Below are 21,517 nucleotides of genomic sequence, written 5' to 3' on the forward strand. Positions count from 1 at the left end.
CTTTGTGTCAACCTTTCATGTTTGAAATCCTGCCGGGGGGGGGGGATGTTATGTCTGCACACATCGACAGTGCTGCATTTGATTTGGTGCTGTTCTATTGTGCTGGGATCGATTGGTGATGCCTGCGGGCTCTGGGTTGTTTGATCGGGTCTGCCTGTGATGCTGTGTCAGTCTAAATAAAGAATGCAACGTAGCGGTTGTGTCGAGCGACAGCGCTGTGTCCTGACGTGATTTCTAAATACAATAGTGACTTTCAACGACGCTCGCGCCACGCTCCTGTGCAATGTCTCCACGGGTCGGCCCCAGCCTGTCATTCCAACTGGCTGGAGGCTCCATGTTTTCGATGCTGTCCATGGACTCTCCTACCCTGGCAAAAAGCCATCCCAAAGGCTAGTGGCAGTCAAGTTCGTCTGATACGGGCTCAAAAAAGACATGAGAAACTGGGCTGATACCTGTATTGAGTGTCAGTGCTCTAAAGTGCACCGCCACACTAGAGCCCCCCTGGCACAGTTCCCGGTGCCCAAAAGGAGGTTCTACCACATAAACGTGGACCTAGTGGGCTCCCTGACCCCCCCGGTTTTACTTACGTCCTCACCGTGGTGGACAGGACCACTTGATGGCCAGAAGCCGTCCCACTATCATCAACGACGTCCACCTGGGCATTCATCGGGACCTGGGTCACCTGGTTCGGCACCCCGTTGGACCTCTCCTTGGACTGGGGCTCACAGTTTGCATCTGAGCTCCGGAATACAGTCGCAGAGAGCATAGGGGTGAAGCTCCACTGCACCACCGTGTACCACCCACAGGACAGTGGTTTGTGCGAGCGGTTTCATCGCTCTATGAAGGCCACTGTTCAGGCCAGCCTCAAGGATAGCAGCTGGGTTGACAGGCTCCCGTTGGTCATGCTGGGCCTCAGGACCGCCCCTAAGGAGGACCTCCAGTCCTCATCCGCTAAACTGGTTTACGGACAGCCGCTGCGGGTCCCAGGGGATTTCGTCCCCAACACCACAGCCCCCTGGTCTGCAGCCCATCAACAGACCACGCTCCTGGATAATGCCAGAGATTTTGAGCCAGTCCCCACTTCGCAACATGGCCTCCCACAGTCTCACATCCCCGCAAGTCTCCAGGCAGCAGAATATGTTTTCATCCGCCAAGATGCCCACCGTGGACCCATGCAGCCTACCTACGGTGGGCCGTTCTGCGTCCAGGAGACCAGAAACAAGCACTTTGTTGTGGAAGTCAGCAACAAGCCAGAGAACATTTCAGTAGATTGCCTCAAACTGGCTCACCTACCCCTACGCTGCCGCAGGGTCCTTAAGGCCCCTCCTGTGGGCACTCTGGCCTCTGCACCTGTTCGACGAAGCTGTTGTGGCCGGGCGATCTGCCCCCCTGCACGCTGACTTTTTTTTATTATGGTAAATTCTGGGGGGACTTATGTAGTGGACTATATGGGCACAACTCACCGTAACTGGTAGACACGGGCCCTTTAAGAAGGGGTTTCTGGGTTGAGAGGGTGAAGCGAGGAGTAGGGGTAGCACCATGTTTTTGTTGAGGATGGTGATTTTGTATGGATGAATAAATGATAGGGCGGCACGGTGGCACAGTGGTTCGCGCGGTCGCCTGTCAACAAGAAAGTCCTGGGTTCGAGCCCCAGGGTAGTCCAACCTAGGTGGGTCATCCCGGGTCGTCCTCTGTGTGGAGTTTGTATGTTCTCCCCGTGTCTGCATGGTTTTCCTCCAGGTGCTCCAGTTTCCTCCCACAGTCCAAAAACATGTAGGTCAGGTGAATCGGCCATACTAAATTGTCCCTAGGTTTGTGTGTGTGTGTGTGTGTGTGTCTGTGTGTGTGTGTGTGTGTGTGCCGGCCCTGTGTGATGGCCTGGCGGCCTGTCCAGGGTGTCTCCCCGCCTGCCACCCCATGACTGCTGGGATAGGCTCCAGCGACCCTGAGAGCAGGATAAGCGGTTCAGATAATGGATGGATGGATGGAATAAATGATACACATGTTCGTGTAGTCAAAGAGAGAAATTATCGGTCTCTACTTTCCTGCAATTTCCACAGTATTTCAAATACACAAATACAAGTTGTTAAAGTATTTTGTTACAAATTACATCTTTTTTTCTGTCCAGCAAAATACAAATTGCAAAATACTCAAAAGTAATTAAATACGTATTTTAAATAAATTTAATTGAAATACTGCCCATCTCTGTTCACAAATCAGTTCAATGTAATGAACCTCAGTTGGATTCTCAAGGCATTTTTGCATATGAAAGCAAATACAGGCGTAATATTCCTTATTATTGTGATAACATTCTCCCATACCGCCCAGCACATGTTGTGTAACCTGACGTGCGCTCAGTGAAACGTGACCTTCTGTTCGCCTGTAGACTTTCTTTATTTTGCCTTAAAGTTGTAGAGGTGGACACGTGGTGGGTGTGACGCGCTGACCCCGTGTCTCTGAAGGTAAACCCGTGCGTTTGCGGTGCGGAGCCGGCCCCTGCCTCCCACCCTCCTCCAGAGGGGAGGCGCCCGGGAGCGCTGCCAGCTCCGCTCCGAAATCACTGGAATTCCGTTTCCGCTTTAGGGAGTCGACTTCGGGCTGTTTTTATTCACGGCGTTTTTTTTAATGTAATCACTTTATTTGGCTCTGTCACATTTACACCGATGGCTTCCTCGCCTCAGAAGTCTCCGTCCTCTCCCAAGTCCCCGACTCCCAAGTCGCCCTCTTCCCGAAAGAAGGATGACTCTTTCCTGGGCAAACTTGGTGGAACTTTGGCAAGAAGGAAAAAAGCTAAAGAAGGTAGGTGGCTAAAAAAAATAAAAGAAGACGGACCCGGACTAGAAAGGATATTTTTCTTCTGTGTTTATCTCAGTAACGAAGCGAAAGGGGACCCACGACAGACCATGTGTTGTAAAGTCAGTAGTTTGGCAGTTATAATAATGTCAGTAGTTTGGCAGTACGTTGTGGCCTGTCTGGCACCAGTTACGGACCAGAATTATTTCCTGGGTAGGCTTGTGTGTTCCGTCTGTGGACAGTGCTGATGTGTTTTCTCATAATGTCACAGAATAGAAATCTCACAATAAAGCCGTGTGACACTGCCGGCCAGACGTGTAGTTATCTCCATGTAGGGTGTTGGGAGTCCGCTGCTAATGTCATGGTAGAGGAATGATACACACACACACACACACACACACACACACACACACACACACACACACACACACGCACGCACACATACACACACACAGAGAGAAGTATGCAATATATGTAATGGGGGGGGGGTAAGATTCACATCTTCCTGCCGTTCCCACGTGATGTGCTGTTTTACGACAGCTTTACCGCATCCATCATAATGCGTTTGTGGAATAACTTGAACGCACGTTCTTTTCGTATGAAAATGCCCCTCAAAACGCAGACGCGCCACAAAAAGCCTCCATTTACAGGCTCGGTTAGATCGGAAGCCACCCAGGGCCCCTTGGGAGGTACACAACGCTCTGGTGGTGCTGACATTCGCTAGTAAAGGCCAGGGCTGATTGTGGAGCCTTGCTTCAGAGAGGATGATTGGTTTGTGTCATTCAGGATGCTGTTCCACAGCTGAGCTTGTTTTGTTCGCGTGGCACATACACACACTTAGATGCACATATCCCGGCAGCAGCAGTGTGGGGTGCTGTTGTGTGTCCTGTGTGATGGAGAACCCGGCCGCTCTGTCTTCTGTCAACATTAATTGGATTGAAGCCTCTCTGACGTTTATGACAGTGGCTGCTCACATTGGGGAGGTGAGGAGATTGAATGAGACTGGCCGTTGGACAAGATGGGAAGAAAAAGAGGAGTGATAGGATATGACCTGTGATAGTGGGGGTGGAGGGGGCAAAGCTATAAGGATGGAGGAAATTGAAAGAGTGATGTGGGGGGGGATCAAAGCAAAAAAGGAAAAAGGAGGGAGGGGAATGAGTAGATGGGGTGTCCGGAGAAAAAGCATGAAAATACGGCCGTTTGTAGTTGCTGTGTTTGACAGAGGGTTAGCCAGGGTTCAGGGTATAAACACCAGCGGTGATAGCAGTAGTTTGCCTGTGCCATGGAAAAAACAACAACATACACTTCATAAAAGAAAAAAATATTACAGACATGCTCAAATTTGTTGGTACCCTTACAGCTCATTGAAATAATTCTTCATTCCTCTTGAAAAGTGATGAAATTAAAAGCCATTTTGTCATGTATAGTTGCATGCCAAGAGAGGCAAGATTGAGATGGTTTGGACATGTGTGGAGGAGAGATGCTGGGTATATTGGGAGAAGGATGCTGAATATGGAGCTGCCAGGGAAGAGGAAAAGAGGAAGGCCAAAGAAGAGGTTTATGGATGTGGTGAGGGAGGACATGCAGGTGGCTGGTGTGACAGAGGAAGATGCAGAAGACGGGAAAAAATGGAAACGGATGATCTGCTGTGGCGCCCCCTAACGGGAGCAGCCGAAAGTAGTAGTAGTAGATAGTTGCATGCCTTTGGTATGTCATAGGAATAAAGCAAAGAAGCTGTGAAAAGAGATGAATTATTGCTTATTCTACAAAGTTATTCTAAAATTGCCAGGACACATTTGTTGATTCCTCTTAGAAAAGGTAATAAATAATTGGATTATAGTGAGATTTCAAACTAATTACTTTCTTTAATTAGTATCACACATGTGTCCAACCTTTGTAATTAGTCATTCAGCCTATCTAAAGGGAGAAAAGTCATCCCTGTGCTGTTTGGTATCATTGTGTGCACCGCATTGAACATGGACCAGAGGAAGCAGAGGAGAGAGTTATGTGAGGAGATCAGAAAGAAAATGGGAGACAATCATGGTAAAGGTAAAGGCTACAAGACCATCTCTAAGCAGCTTGATGTTCCTCTGGCAACAGCTGCAAATATTATCAAGAAGTTTTAAGGTCCATGGAACTGTAACCGACCTCCCTGGGCGCGGCCTCAAGAGGAAAATCGACCCCATGTTGAACAGAAGGATCATGCGAATGGTAGAAGAAGAACCAGGGATAACTTCCAAAGAGATACAAGCTGAACTCCAAGGTGAAGGTATCTGATCACACCATCCATCATCGCTTTTTGAGCGAAAGTGGACTCCATGGAAGAAGACCCAGGAGGACTCCACTTTTGAAAGAAAAACATAAAGTCAGACTGGAATTTGCTAAACTGCACATTGACAAGCCACAATCCTTCTGGGAGAATGTCCTTTGGACAGACAAGTCAAAACTGGAGCTTTTTGGCAAATCACATTATCTCAATGTTCACAGATGAAAAAAATGAACATTTCAACAAAAAGAACACCATGCCTACAGGGACACATGGAGGAGGCTCAGTTATGTTTTGGGGCTGCTTTGCTGTTCCTGGCACAGGGTGCCCTTGAATCTGTGCAAGGCACAATGACATCTCATGACTATCATTCTGGAGGGAAGCGTACTGCCGGTGTCAGAGAGGTCTGTCTCAGATGCAGGTCATGGGTCCTCCAACAGGATCATGACCCAAAACACACAAATAAAAGCACCCAAGAATGGATGAGAACAAAACACTGGACTATTCTGAAGTGGTCTTCTGTGAGTCCTGATCTGAATCCTATCGAACATCTGTGGAAAGAGCTGAAAGCACTAATCAATCCTGAGACAGCTGTAGCAGTTTGCTCAGGAGTGGGCCAAGATACCTGTTAACAGGTGCACAAGTCTCAATGAGATCTACAGAACACATTTGATTTTAGTGATTGTCACTAGAGATTGTGTAACAACATATTAGGTTAAGAGTACCATCATTGGGCGGCACGGTGGCGCAGTGGTTAGCGTGGTTGCCTCACAGCAAGAAGGTCCTGGGTTCGAGCCCCGGAGTTGCCCAACCTTGGGCATCATCCCGGGACGTGCTGTGTGTGGAGTTTGCATGTTCTCCCCGTGTCTGCGTGGGTTTCCTCCGGGTGCTCCGGTTTCCTCCCACAGTCCAAAGACATGTAGGTCAGGTGAATAGGCCATACTAAATGGTCCCTAGGTGTGTGTGTGTGTGTGTGTGTGTGTGTGAGATGGCCTGGCAGCCTGTCCAGGGTGTCTCCCCGCCTGGCGCCCAATGACTGCTGGAATAGGCTCCAGCATCCTCGCAACCCCGAGAGCAGGATAAGCGGTTCGGATAATGGATGGGCCGCTCTATGAAGCGATCCATCCATTCATCTGTTGCCATCACCTCATGTCTTTCAGGATGGAATAAACAATGGTGGATGCCAGTAACTTTTTTCCAGAGAAAATGGTGCATCTTTCATTTTTAGTTGAAGGGGGACCAACAAATTTGAGCACGTCTGTATAAAGAATTCAGTATTTTCTGTGGATATTGAGAAAATGTACACTCACCGGCCACTTTATTAGGCACACCTGTCCAACTGCTCGTTAACACACATTTCTAATCAGCCAATCACATGGCAGCAACTCAATGCATTTAGGCATGTAGACATGGTCAAGACGATCTGCTGCAGTTCAAACCGAGCATCAGAATGGGGAAGAAAGGTGATTTAAGTGACTTTGAATGTGGCATGGTTGTTGGTGCCAGACGGGCTGGTCTGAGTATTTCAGAAACTGCTGATCTACTGGGATTTTCACGCACAACCATCTCTAGGGTTTACAGAGAATGGTCCGAAAAAGAGAAAATATCCAGTGAGCGGCAGTTCTGTGGGCGAAAATGCCTTGTTAATGCCAGAGGTCAGAGGAGAATGGCCAGACTGGTTCGAGCTGATAGAAAGGCAACAGTAACTCAAATAACCACTCATTACAACCGAGGTATGCAGAAGAGCATCTCTGAACACACAACACGTCGAACCTTGAGGCAGATGGGCTACAGCAGCAGAAGACCACACCGGGTGCAACTCCTGTCAGCTAAGAACAGGAAACTGAGGCTACAATTCGCACAGGCTCACCAAAATTGGACAATAGAAGATTGGAAAAACGTTGCCTGGTCTGATGAGTCTCGATTTCTGCTGCAACATTCGGATGGTAGGGTCAGAATTTGGCGTCAACAACATGAAAGCATGGATCCATCCTGCCTTGTATCAACGGTTCAGGCTGGTGGTGGTGGTGTAATGGTATGGGGGATATTTTCTTGGCACACTTTGGGCCCCTTAGTACCAATTGAGCATCGTGTCAACGCCACAGCCTACCTGAGTATTGTTGCTGACCATGTCCATCCCTTTATGACCACAGTGTTCCCATCTTCTGATGGCTACTTCCAGCAGGATAACGCGCCATGTCATAAAGCTCGAATCATCTCAGACTGGTTTCTTGAACATGACAATGAGTTCACTGTACTCAAATGGCCTCCACAGTCACCAGATCTCAATCCAATAGAGCGCCTTTGGGATGTGGTGGACCGGGAGATTCGCATCATGGATGTGCAGCCGACACATCTGCAGCAACTGCGTGATGCTATCATGTCAATATGGACCAAACTCTCTGAGGAATGTTTCCGGTACCTTGTTGAATCTATGCCACGAAGGATTAAGGCAGTTCTGAAGGCAAAAGGGGGTCCAACCCAGTACTAGCAAGGTGTACCTAATAAAGTGGCCAGTGAGTGTAGGTTTTAGGAGGGATCGGGTGTGCCAGGCTAGCTCGGCTGTTAGCTAGTGTATGGTGGGTGATGCTGCAGACTGGGGGACAGAGAGATGGGCTGTGGTAGGACACGGCACACACACACACACACACACACACACACACACACACACACACACACACTGTTAACTGCATTCCATCTAACATCCTAACTTGTTATATACATGTGTGCTGTCCCACGTAGCACGGTGGAGCATGTAATCACCTCCTGTTTGAAGTCAACCCCGAGCTAATACCACACAAGAGCTAACGCCATACCACAGCTAACGCCACACCACAGCTACACCACACCAGAGCTAACACCACACCACAGCTAACGCCACACCACAGCTAACACCACACCAGAGCTGACGCCACACCACAGCTAACACCACACTAGAGCTAACACCACACCAGAGCTAACACCACACCAGAGCTAACACCACACCAGAGCTGACACCACACCAGAGCTAACACCACACCACAGCTAACACCACACCAGAGCATACGCCACACCACAGCTAACACCACAGCACAGCTAACGCCACACCACAGCTAACACCACACTAGAGCTGACGCCACACCAGAGCTAACACCACACCAGAGCTAACACCACACCAGAGCTATCACCACACCAGAGCTGACACCACACCAGAGCTAACACCACACCAGAGCTGATGCGACAACACAGCTAACACCACACCAGAGCTAACACCACACCAAAGCTGACGCCACACCAGAGCTAACGCCACACCGCAGCTAACACCACACCACAGCTAACACCACACCAGAGCTAACACCACACTAGACATAACACCACACCAGAGCACTTTCGCTGTGTAGCATTCACATTTGCCAAATAAGCTAGCTACTGTATTTGGGTTTTCTGGACACTTGTTGATGTTGCTCACATGCCTTCATTTTGTAAAACTGACCCCCAAAAGTTGCATTCGGTGTCACCGGGAGGGTAGTATTTTTATTCAGTTTTTTGCGGTTACCTTTCGAGTGCTAGTTGTGCTTTGGTGGTAGCTGTCAGTAGTGAGCATAAGAAAAGATGACTCAAGGCAGAGCGTGCTAGAGGATCCAGGTAGAGAGCGAAGGGGGTTTTCATGGTCCTGGTTTTTAGAGGACATATGATATATGCAGCAGACTCAGTTAGTTGTGATCGTACGGGCGTCAAATTATCTTCAGAAAGCAGAAAGAGCGAGACATGTCACAATGTCATGATATTCTCATACAATCATATGATGCCCATCATACCTGTGTGTGTGTGTGTGTGTGTGTGTGTGTGTGTGTGTGTGTGGGGGTGTGCGTGCGTGCGTGCGCGCGCATGCCTGCACACGCCTGTGTGCGTGTACATCCATACTGATGGATGGTGTTAATTAAGACAGTGTTTCTCTGGGAGGGCAAAAGTATGAGGATGTTGTCCGGGTAGCATAGTGGTCTATTCTTTTGCCTACCAGCACGGGGATCGCCAGTTCGAATCCCCGTGTTGCCTCCGGCTTGGTTGGGTGTCGGCGGGTGGGAAGCCGGATGTGGGTATGTGTCCTGTTTGCTGCACTAGCGCCTCCTCTGGTCGGTCGGGGCATCTGTTTGGGGGGGAGGGGGAACTGGGGGGGGAATAGTGTGATCCTCCCACGTTCTATGTCCCCCTGGTGAAACGCCTCACTGTCAGGTGAAAAGAAGCGGCTGGTGACTCCACATGTATCGGAGGAGGCATGTGGTAGTCTGCAACCCTCCCTGGATCGACAGAGGGGTGGGGCAGAGACCAGGACGGCTTGGAAGAGTGGGGTAATTGGCCAAGTACAACTGGGGAGAAAAACGGGGGAAAAGCAAAAAAAAAAAAGGCACTGTCTCACTCAGTAATATTTTTGCCATTGGCTTCAAGCATGTAATGGTTTGGGTTCAAAGGTGATATGAAGTGTGTGTGTGTGCATGTGTGTGTGTGATGGAAATATACTCTGCAATAAAAATAATAATAATGTTTTCCCGTCATAGTGTCTGAGCTGCAGGAAGAGGGAATAAATGCCATCAACCTTCCTCTCAGCCCCTCTCACTACGAGCTGGACCCTGAGGACACCATGCTAGGTAAACCACCGCCCTTACCATCTTTGATACCACTGTCAGTTGTAATTCATGTTTACTGAATGAATAAGCTAGCTCAAGCATGATGTTACAGCCCCTTTATCTAGAAACTAGAAATTGTTGGTCTGCAAATATTTAAGACGAGCCTCACAACATTTGCCGTGCTGAGATGGTCAGTAATCCAAATATTTGTTATAGGAATATAAATGTCCTGCCAGTGAGGATGGAGCAGGGTTGTACAACTAACATGGCTGCCACAAAGCATCTGAATGCTTTCATTTTCAGTGGTTTTATGTGGTGTGATATTCATACTCTGTTTTATACACGGTAATGTCTTATCCTGCCCTGTCAGATTTAAATTCAATTTATGTAGGAATGTTAATCTGTCAGTGTCTTCAGAAAACCCATTTTCAAATCTGTTTTTTTTCCAGCACTGATAGATGACATTGCTCTCCACTCGATCCCAGTAAACATGGGGAGCCAAAGCAATTAAAATATATCATTATTTGGTATGAAAAAGAAGTGAAAGTCTTTTTTTTTAATCCTTTGCTATGTTGTCTTTCTGGAGGTGAAAGGCTTCTTCTCTTGGGCACTAAAGAGAAATTCTTTAGTTTGTTTACTTATTCTCGGTATGCTGCCATTACTGTCCTTCCCCAGTGTCGGCCCTGACAAAATGTACACTTTAAATTTCGACTTTTAAATGACTTCTTTGTCCCTTTCAGAGGAGAACGAAGTGCGTACCATGGTGGACCCCAACTCCAAGAATGATCGCAAACTCCAGGAGCTTATGAAGGTCATTTTCTTCTTAATTCCGATTTTCTTTTCTTTTCTACGGAGCTGTCCAACTAAAAAAATGAAGAAGAAAAAAAAAACCTCATTTACTGATAACACATAGTTTATTGAAAAGAATCAACCCTTTAATAAAGGACACTCAACCATTCATACATATTAGAGACACATGCACCGAATTTTATTTGCACAAATTTTTTATTTCTTGTAAATTTTGTGCACAGATAATTTTGGTAAGCCATTCTTGTTTGCCAAATGATCCACTCAACTGACAAGCACATCAGGATGCTGGTTAAGCATCATTTTAACACCAGTGTACAGGAAGCAGTGTGCTCATCGACTCCACTTGGGTGTCTTCTTCATGTTCTGAACTGCACCAGGCAGCTGGCAGAAACCATAGCTGTTGTGGAGCAGCACTACGCTGATGTTGAACCTGTAAATACTGTGCCCATGTATGGCGGTAGGGTCATGTTATGTGTAGACAGAAGTTGCAGAGAGCGAACACATCAACGTCAATTCATCTGCATAAAGATACCCTGACAAGATGTTAGGGCCCAGTGTTGTGTGATTCATCTGTGGCCATCACCTCATGTCTTTCAGCATGATTGTGCAAGACCTTAAGTTGCAAAAATGCATGATTTCTGGAGGTTGTGATTTCTAAAGTTTAAATGCGGTTGCTCAAAGGATGAAATGATAGTTATTTTAAAGAAGAGTCAGTCATAGTGCCAAAAAGCAGTTTCTATGCAAATAATAATCATCATAATCATAATCATTACATTTATATGGGGCTTTTCTAGACACCCAAAGTGCTTAATATAAGCCCCACTTGGTTACTGGACTTATATTTTCTACACTTCTCAAAAAAATAAAGGGAACACATAAGCAATGCAATGTAGCTCCAAGTCAATCACACTTTTGAGATATCAACCTGTCCAGTTAGGAAGCAACACTGATTTGTGAATCTATTTCACCTTTTGGTAAATTGTTTAATTTCCACCAGGTGGAAATTAGACAATTTGCAAGACAACCCCTATAACAGGAATGGATTTGCAGGTGGTGGCCACAGACCATTTGCCTGTCCTCATCTTTTCTGGCCGATCTTTGGTTAGTTTTTCATTTTGCTAGTGCCCGCACCACTAGAGGTGGCATGAGGCGGTATCTGCAACCTACAGAAGTTGCTCAGGTAGTGCAGCTCATCCAGGATGGCACATCAATGCGTGCTGTGGCAAGAAGATTTGATGTGTCTCCCAGCACAGTGTCCAGAGCATGGAGGAGGTACCAGGAGACAGGCCAGTACACCAGGAGACGTGGAGGGGGCCGCAGAAGGACAACAACCCCGCAGCAGGACCGCTATCTGGTCCTTTGTGCAAGGAGGAACAGGAGGAGCACTGCCGGAGCCCTACAAAACGACCTTCAACAGGCCACTAATGTGCAGGTTTCTGCTCAAACAGTGAGAAACAGAATGCATGAGGATGGTATGAGGGCCCGACGTCCACAATTGGGGCCTGTGCTCACAGCCCAACACCGTGCAGCCCGATTGACCTTTGCCAGAGAACATCTTGGTTGGCAGATTCGCAATTGGCGCCCTGTGCTCTTCACAGATGAGAGCAGGTTCACACTGAACACATGTGACAGACGTGAGAGAGTCTGGAGACGCTGTGGAGAACGTTCTGCTGCCTGCAACATCCTCCAGCATGACCGGTTTGGCGGTGGGTCAGTGATGGTCTGGGGAGGCATATCCTTGGACGGCCGCACAGACCTCTACGTGCTAGCCAGAGGTACCATGACTGCCATTAGGTACCGGGATGAGATCCTCAGACCCATTGTCAGACCATATGCTGGTGCAGTGGGCCCTGGGTTCCTGCTCATGCATGACAATGCTCATCCTCATGTGGCCAGAGTGTGTCAGCAGTTCCTGTATGTCGAGGGCATTGATGCTATGGACTGGCCTGCACGTTCCCCAGACCTGAATCCAATCGAGCACCTCTGGGACATCATGTCTCGTACCATCCGCCAACGCGATGTCGCACCACAGACTGTCCAGGAGTTGACCGATGCCCTGATCCAGGTCTGGGAGGAGATCCCTCAGGAGACCATCCGTCGTCTCATCAGGAGCATGCCCAGACGTTGTAGGGAGTGCATACAGGCACGTGGAGGCCACACACACTACTGAGCCTCATTTTGAATCGTCTTGAGGAATTTCCACAGAAGTTGGATCAGCCTATGTTCTCATTTTCCACTTTGATTTTGAGTATGATTCTGAATCCAGACCTTAATGGGCTAATGATTTTGATTTCCATTGATCATTCTTAGGTTATTTTGCTCTAAACACATTCCTCTGTCTAATAAATAAAGATTTTCAGCTGAAATATTTCATTCATCGAGGTCTATATTATGTTTTTAGGTGTTCCCTTTATTTTTTTGAGCAGTATATTTTGATGTTTGGGTGTGTGTGTGTTTGTGTTGAGTGGGAAGACGGGAGGGATTTTCAGACTGTGGAAGGACGTCCTTGGTCTCTGGTACTCACAACCCCTTTCCTTCCAGCTTGCATATTCAGAAAACATGTCACCCATGTTTGGGACACTCTGGATCAACTTGTTGGACAATGTATTTCAGTTTCTGGGTATATTTAGAAACTTTTTGTATATCAATAGTTAATTTTCTGAAAGGAAAAAAGACTTCCTAAAAATCTAAGCCCATGAAAAAGCTTTTTCATGATGGCACATGCTGCTTATAGTTGACAGAACCACTTGTCTCTGTCTGAGAATGAATATGTTGTGTATAAATCCATAACCAAGTAATTGTTGAAAATATAAGGTCAAATGCAGTACATAACAGTGCATACAAACCAAGTCTGACTCATCTTTCCTTTATTTTTCCCATGTGGGTGGCTAAAATAAAAACGATATATCAGTGAATACAGTAGTGTAGCATTTTCTCAGTCTCCACAATTACTATTTAGAGCTGAAAAATGCAAGATATTAATTCCTGTGTCAGGTCATAAATTCAGAGAATGATAATGCACACACACTGTTTGCCACTATGGATAAACTCACCAATTCACGAGTGCTAATGTTGCCTGAATTCAATTCCACAAAGTTGTGTAATTACCTTGGTTTTTTTCACTGAAAATATTCGAAAGATTAGGAAAACGATCAGTGCTTTCTCACGTAAGTTAAATAACACACCTCAGCAATGAACTAGAACTAATCTGGTAAAGATAACTCATTTTGATGTCATAAACCTCACAACTCTTGAAAAAATGTGTTTTACATCTCAAACCCTCCATGTGCTGCTTTGATTCGTTGTCTTCAGATTTAAAAAAGGGGGCTTTTAGTTTCCTGACAACAGATGTATTACAGATAGTCAACAGTTCACTGCTTTAAGGGGGTTTCCCCAAAGCCCTGAAAACTGCAGTAATCAAGCCACTTTTAATAAACGCTAATCTGATACATATGTACTAAACTACAGGCCCGTATAAAACCTGCCATTCATTAATACAATTATTGAGAAAGTTGTCTTTAGACAAATTAGCAACTTTATGGCAGTAATTAACTACCTTGACATTTTCCAGTCTGGATTTGGGCCCCACCACAGCACTGATACTGCTCTTATCAAGGTTCTGAATGACGTTAATCTCAGCATAGATTCTGGTGAAGTCTCTGTCCTCATGTTATTAGACCTCACTGCTGCATTTGATACGATTGATTACAATATATTAGTAGACTGACTTGAACACTGGTTTGGTCTCTCTAACATGGTCCTGAATTGGTTCATGTCCTACCTTCAAGACTGAGACTATTTTGTATCAATTGGTAGCTGTACATCAGAGTGTCTCCCAACAATGTGGAGTTGCGCAAGGGTCGATTCTCTGACCTCTGTTATTTAATTTTTAAATGCTCCTGTTAGCTGAAATTATTAAAAATGTCATGATTTCCTCAGATGTACACAGATGACAAGCAAATATATATATATAGCCGTGTCACCAAATGAATACAGTTCAATAGTAGCTGGATGTTCCAAAATGTTCTCCAGTTAAATGAGGACAAAACAGAAGTCATTGTTTTTGGGGGTAATGAAGAAAGACTTAAAAGTATGTGCTCACGTTAATAGTCTGTCCTTGAAGAGTAAAAATCAAGCTAGAAACCTCAGTGTTATCCTGGATTCAGACCTAGCTTTCAGTTGTCACATTAAATCAATAACAAAGTCAGCCTTCTACCGCCTTAAAAATATCACAACGATCAGAGACTTGATGCCAGAACATGATCTAGAGAAACTTGTACATGTTTTTATCCCTAGCAGGCTGGACTACTGCAATGGACTATTCACAGGTCTGTCTTAGACAGCAATCAGACAGCTTCAGCTAATCCAGAATGCTACTGCCAGGGTTGTAACCAGGACCATAAGGGCTCAGAATGTAACTCCAGTTCTCAGATCACTACATTGGCTCCCAGTTTCTCACAGAATCAACTTCAAAATTCTATTGCTTGTCCATAAACCACTGAACGGTTTAGGGCCAAGATACTTATTAGATCTTCTGACCCAGTATGAATGTTGCAGACCTCTTAGGTGGGCTGGTTCTGGATTACTGGCTGTTCCCAGAGTCAAAACTAAACATGGTGAAGTTGCCTTTAGCTTCTATGCTGCTCAAATGTGGAACAAATTGCCAGAAGAGCTAAGACTTGGGACAATGCTGACTACTTTCAAATCCAAGCTAAAGACCCATCTGTTTGCCATTGCTTTTAATTAATTTTCTTTTAAATCAAATTTACTTGCCTATTTGTTTTATTGTTTTTACTCTGTGTGCTTTTGTTTGCTTTATTGTTTTTGCTCTTATGTGCATTTGCTTGCTTGCTTGCTTTTATTGTTTTTATCATTTGTTTGTTGTGCTTTTTCCTGTGTACTCTTCAAAGCACTTTGGGTGACCTTTGAGTATGAAATATGCTATATAAATAAACGTGCCTTACCTTGACTTGCCCATGTAGGTGCTAATTGACTGGATCAATGATGTTCTGGTGGGAGAGAGGATCATCGTGAAGGATCTGGCTGAAGATCTGTATGATGGTCAAGTCCTCCAGAAACTCTTTGGTGAGAAGCAGAGCCAAACAAAAAACATTATTAGCATTAAGTATTGATAAACTTGATTGTATTTTGTTTTTTTTACTTCTATGTGGTTTAACAAGGAGGCTGATACAGACCCATGTTTAAAACACGTTTTCATGTTAATCTTATATTTAATCACTTAATCTGTGTTTTCCATTAAAATTCAATATTATTCTCAAAATAATTTGAGATTAACACTTTTACCTTACCGCAAGAGAGTACTGAGTTCAAATGCGGCCCTTGTGTGAGGAGCTCACGGGAACTCTCTTAGTTTGCATGGATTTCTTCTGTGTGTGCCAGTTTCCGCCCACAGTCAAAGATATTCATGCAAGGTAAATTGCAGACTAAAAATACCAATTGGTTTAAATAGGAGTTTGATTAATTTTGTGTAGGAATGGGTATGGAAACCCGGTATTAAATGCGCAGCAGTGCTAAATTATTAAAGACTGTAGTATCGATAAGCTCCAGTGTTAACGATTCTGCTATCAGTATTGGAATTAAGAAAATAAATGTTCTGTTTAGGCTACATAAACATTATCTTGCACCTTTTATCTCACCAACTCCGTTTCTAATTTGCAATAAGATTAAGACATTTGTCTGTTATACCTTTTCACTATTCCCAGTCCAGAAGAGCGACGTCTCTCTCTGAGCATGTAAGATGTGTGAGCGGAGGGGTGGGGCCAGCTCTCTGCTTCTCTGTCTCTGATGTAAAAACACACACACACACACACACACAGACACACACACACACACACACACATAGAGCCTGCTCTTTGTGACAACGGCGGACAGAGAATTAAACAGTCAAAAGTCTGGTTATACTTCACTAGAGTTGATGCTGACAATGCCCGTTGCCACATGTCAAGTCAACTCAATTTTATTTGTATACAAGTGCAACAAGTCTTTTGCAACGCAAGCAATCTTTTGAAACATCTAACGAAAGTGCATCAAATACAGGCAGAGCTCGTAGTTCATCTCTCGTTGGCCCATCCACCTCAGGTATGTTATGTATGCTAGCAGCCTTCAGCCCACACGGAATTAAGTAAATTATACAAACATGGGTTAATGATTAAAAGTGACGCTGTGTCCAGACATGAGAAAATAGAGCAATGTTAATTCTGTTCTTAATTTGTTTTGTTTTTTTGCTTAACAAAAAGAACCCAATAAGAGTACCGTTAAAGTACTGGATCGGTAAGCAGTATTGGTAAGAGTAGTAGTACTGTTAAAATCTTGACAATACCCATCCCTAGTTGTTTGTGAGTTGTTTGTGGCTATCTGACTAGAGTGTCTTTCTGCTGCCTGCCTGCAGGGATGGGCTGTCGCTCACTGTGGGCCTAAATCGGAATAAACTACTATAGTGAATGAATGGAAAGACAAATGTCATGTTCATTGTTGACCTGACAGTTATGTGTTTTTTGTTTGTTTGTTTTTTTTGTTGATGTCTGTCTCTATTTCTGTTGCAGAAAAGCTGGAGGGTGAGAAACTCAATGTGGCAGAGGTGACCCAGTCAGAGATTGCCCAAAAACAAAAGCTCCAGACTGTTTTGGAACGCATCAATGACTCGCTCAAACTCTCAACCAGAAACATTCGCTGGAATGTTGACTGTAAGTGGCCTTATAAGGGGTGCTAGAGCTTGACAAAAATTGATATTGTGTTTTCCCGATAGATGCACTAACCATATTGTTTATCATAAATGCATACCCATCTTTTAATCCACTAATTTTGTTTAAGTACTTTAAAATGTCTGCCACTTGGGTGACACAGCAAAACAATATACAAGCATCCCAATGGTGAGGTTCACAGTTTGAACTCTGGTGTTTCCTCCAGCTCTGCCAGGCATCACAAGGAGCACAATTGGCACTGCTCCTTGATAGAAAGCAGTAGGGGTAATTTTTCTCACCGTTGCAGTTAGGGACTCCTACAGGTGGTGAGCCACCAGTGTAGCTGTCGGTGGATCTGGGGAAAATAATGGGAATTTCTGCACATGTCTTTTCGTTTTAACTCTGGAAGGCTTCTGCCCATACCTACGTCAAAAGAGCCGAACACTAGATCTAAACTTCTTTCTTCATCTGGCTCCAAAATGGTGGAATGAACCTCTGCCCTTCCATCAGAGCTACAAATTCTTTTACTTCATTCACGAAGGGCTTAGCCTTTCCTTTTTGAGGATAAATTAATCCATAAATGATCTTGAAACATTATACTGATTCATGTTGTTCTGCATGTTGAATCACCTGCCATTATTAATTTGCATCCTTGGCTGTGATCTCTGCACTTATACTAGTTGCACTTAACATGACCTACACATTTGGCTATGTTTTTTTTCTTCTTTTTTTTTTGAGATACTTCATTGATCTCCGTAGGGAAATTATGCTGTGCATTTAACCCATCCTAGCTGTGTAGCTAGGAGCAGTGGGCAGCCACCATGCAGCACCCGGGGACCAACTCCAGTTCATCTTGCCATTCCTCGGTCAAGGGCACAGAACGGACTACTAACCCTAACATGCATGTCTTTTTTGATGGTGGGGGAAACCCGAGCACCTGGAGAAAACCCACCACAGACACGGGGAGAACATGTAAACTCCACTCAGAGGACGACCTGGGATGACCCCCCCAAGGTTGGACAACCCCGGGGTTCGAACCTAGGACCTTGTTGCTGTGAGGTGCCACTGCCCCACCATGCCGCCCAGAATATATAGTATATCAATTGGGGGCTCGTCCGGGATTATCTTGTGTCACTGTCTGGTGAAGTGGGTTCTGAAATGACATGACCCTCTTTCCAAAGCTTCAGGGAAGGCTGCAATCCAGTGCATCATCCAGAGAGCAGAGGCCACCTGTGGAATGTCATAATGGCCTCTGTCACCCCACGGCGGATGCTGGTCTTCAAGATCCAGAAGAGACTTTCTGATTTGAATGCAAGCCAGCTACTGACAGTCGCAAGTTCAATAGATGATGGCGGTGCAACTTACAACATTGATGACCTGAGTGAACCAGACCAGGTGAGCTTCAGGGAAGGCTGCAATCCAGTGCATCATCCAGAGAGCAGAGGCCACCTGTGGAATGTCATAATGGCCTCTGTCACCCCACAGCGGACGCTGGTCTTCAAGATCCAGAAGAGACTTTCTGATTTGAATGCAAGCCAGCTACTGACAGTCGCGAGTTCAATAGATGATGGCAGTGCAACTTACAACATTGATGCCCCAAATGAACCAGACCTGTATGACCTGATTGTGGACTACATAAGAATTGAGAAATAAATGAGCACTGGGCTGAGTTAGATGCTAACTTTGGTACTCTCTCTATCAATCCACAGTGTTTCTATCTTGGCCGCACAGTGCTTCTTAGCCTGTGTAACTTTTGGTGCCAGTCCAGATTTCCCCTAGGTCTGGTGCCGGTAACAATTGCCCCATCTATGATACAGGTTTGTGGCATTATCCAGCAAAATTATCATTTGAATTACCTATTACTTGCATCACTATTTGTGATTGACCTATTGCACATTTATGCTACTTGGACTTGACATGAAATTTGGCAACAGGCATGGGCACAAGTCCATGAATACTGGATGGCATCCAGTGCTTTACCTGTGCCCCCGTCCATAGGGTTAATGGTTGTGTCAGGAAGGGCATCCGACATCACATTTTGCCAAATCAGTATGCAGCTTGACAAGACCCTCAGTTGAGGCTGCCTACGGGATTGGCTGAGACCCATATTAAAAAATAGCTGCCATTGGTGCTGTGCCTCACAGGGTACCAATGAAAACTGTACAATCTGCTGTGGTGACCCCTGAGAAACAGGGAACAAGCTGAAAGAAAAAGTAGTAGTATGCGGATTCACAAGACCATACTGGATCGGTTGAGGCGCCATACTGGATCGGTCAAGGCCCAGGTTAACAACGGCCGCCATTAATTAATCCTCGTGGGGAAATTCTTCTCTGCATTTAACCCATCCTAGCTGTGTAGCGAGGAGCAGGGGGCAACGGCCATGCAGCACACGAGGACCAACTCCAGTTCGTCGTGCCATGCCTCGGTCAATGCCACAGACAGGAGTTTAACTTGTGTAACCCCTGTGATTTCCACAAGACGGTGATTCTGTAACTACATGGTGTTAACGGCAACGTAGTTCCCCGTTCTTACCAGTAGAGTGCGCATACTTGCTGCAGATTGCTTTTTTTTTTTTTTTGGATTAATGCAGGCGACCAGAGCAGAGATATCCCTGTGGTGAAGTCTTTATTAGGTTTGTAACTTTCTCTAAAATTCATGAACAAGTACTATATTTTGGATTTTACGGTAAGAAGACTCCTACTCTTGAGAACCAAAGTTTGGCCAGCGAGCGTCATCTCTTTCTTTGTATTTTACCGAGCGACGCGCCGGTGAGTTTAACACTTGAGTCGCGTTGCTAATAGCTTAACTTAGCTTATTGTGCTAGCTAATTTCACTCCGGGGTATATTTATTTTGTGGCTATGTGAAACATTATGTAGCTTTGTTAAGTGTATTAGAGACTCTCAAAACTGCTCCCAAGCCCAGCCTGACTGACCCAGTTGCCTTGGTGGTGCTTCTACAGCTGTCTAAAGCACAAGTTCGAACCATTGCAATAAAACTGAAAATGATGAAATAATATAATTATAACTAACTGTAAGTTGAGGTAAATTCAAAAGGTTGGTAGAAAATGTGATAAAGGTACAAGGTTAGCGAGTAAACTGTGAATGATGAGTCGTGATCAGCATATATTTGAAAATGAGCGCCGTTTGACAGACTCACACTCAAGGGCGGGGCCGGGGGAAGGTGGCTTGCCTCCCTCTGACTAGAGGGCATTAACATTTTCTTTTTTAATTTCATTACGTAGATGGTGACAAGCATGAGCGCAAGTCCATGAATACTCGGATGGCATCCAGTGCTTTACCTGTGCCGCTGTCCATAGGGTTAGTGGTTGTGTCAGGAAGGGCATCCGACGTAAAATTTTGCCAAATCAGTATGCAGATTGACAAGACCATACTGGATCGGTCGAGGCTCCATCCGAAATCGGCTGAGGCCCGGGCTAAAATTGGAAAAGGGATTTAGCGTTGATGCCAAACTTGCAACATTTTTACAAAGCAAGTAAATTACAGCACGGTGGCGCAGTGGTTAACGTGGTCGCCTCACAGTAAGAAGGTCCTGGGTGGTAGTCCAACCTTGGGGGTCATCCCAGATCATCCTCTGTGTGGAGTTTGCCTGTTCTCCCCGTGTCTGTGTGGGTTTCCTCCAGGTGCTCCGGTTTCCTCCCACAGTCCAAAGACATGTAGGTCAGTTGAATTGGCCATACTAAATTGTCCCTAGGTGTGAATGTGTGTGTGTGTGTGTGTGTGTGTGTGTGTGTGTGTGGGCCATATGATGGCCTGGCGGCCTGTCCAAGGTGTCTCCCCGCCTATGCATCGACTACAGGAAGTTGAACAATCAGACCATAAAGGATGCATATGCCTTACTGAACATCGAGGAAACCTTTGCTGCTCTCACAGGATCCAAGTGGTTTTCTGTCATGGATTTAAAGTCTGGCTACTATCACGTGGAAATAGCTGATGAGGACAAGCACAAAACGACTTTTGTCACACCCATGGGTTTCTGGGAATTCAACAGGATGCCCCATGGAGTCACAAATGTTCCGTCAGCCTTCCAGCGAGTCATGGAGAAATGCATGGGCTCTCTCAACTTCAAAGAAGTCCTGGTGTTCCTCAATGACTTCATCGTATTTTCTGACACCCTTGAAGAACATGAACGGCGCCTTCTGCATGTCCTCAACAGGATTAAGGAGTTTGGTCTCAAATTATCACCCGAAAAGTTCCACTTTTTCAAGAAGTCAGTCAAGTACTTGGGCCACGTAGTCTCGGGAAACGGAGTGGAAACTGACCCTGGAAAAATCGCCCCTCTGACAACCTGGCCCAGGCCAAACAACATCAGTGAGCTTAAATCC

General features: G+C 45.5%; 1 protein-coding gene across 1 annotated transcript in view; it reads left to right on the plus strand.

The window, feature by feature from the left end:
* The first annotated feature begins 2,552 nt into the window (after nt 1-2,552).
* Nucleotides 2,553-21,517, plus strand: part of parvaa (parvin, alpha a) — a 90,802-nt gene continuing 71,837 nt past the window's right edge. The window contains exons 1-5 of the mRNA XM_056281402.1: nt 2,553-2,799; nt 9,595-9,684; nt 10,404-10,474; nt 15,456-15,558; nt 17,037-17,177. Coding sequence (XP_056137377.1) covers nt 2,664-2,799; nt 9,595-9,684; nt 10,404-10,474; nt 15,456-15,558; nt 17,037-17,177 — 541 coding nt within the window. The 5' untranslated portion in view covers nt 2,553-2,663. The remainder of the gene's footprint in view (nt 2,800-9,594; nt 9,685-10,403; nt 10,475-15,455; nt 15,559-17,036; nt 17,178-21,517) is intronic.

Source organism: Lampris incognitus, chromosome 6 (genome assembly GCF_029633865.1).
Source record: "Lampris incognitus isolate fLamInc1 chromosome 6, fLamInc1.hap2, whole genome shotgun sequence".
NCBI lineage: Eukaryota > Metazoa > Chordata > Actinopteri > Lampriformes > Lampridae > Lampris > Lampris incognitus.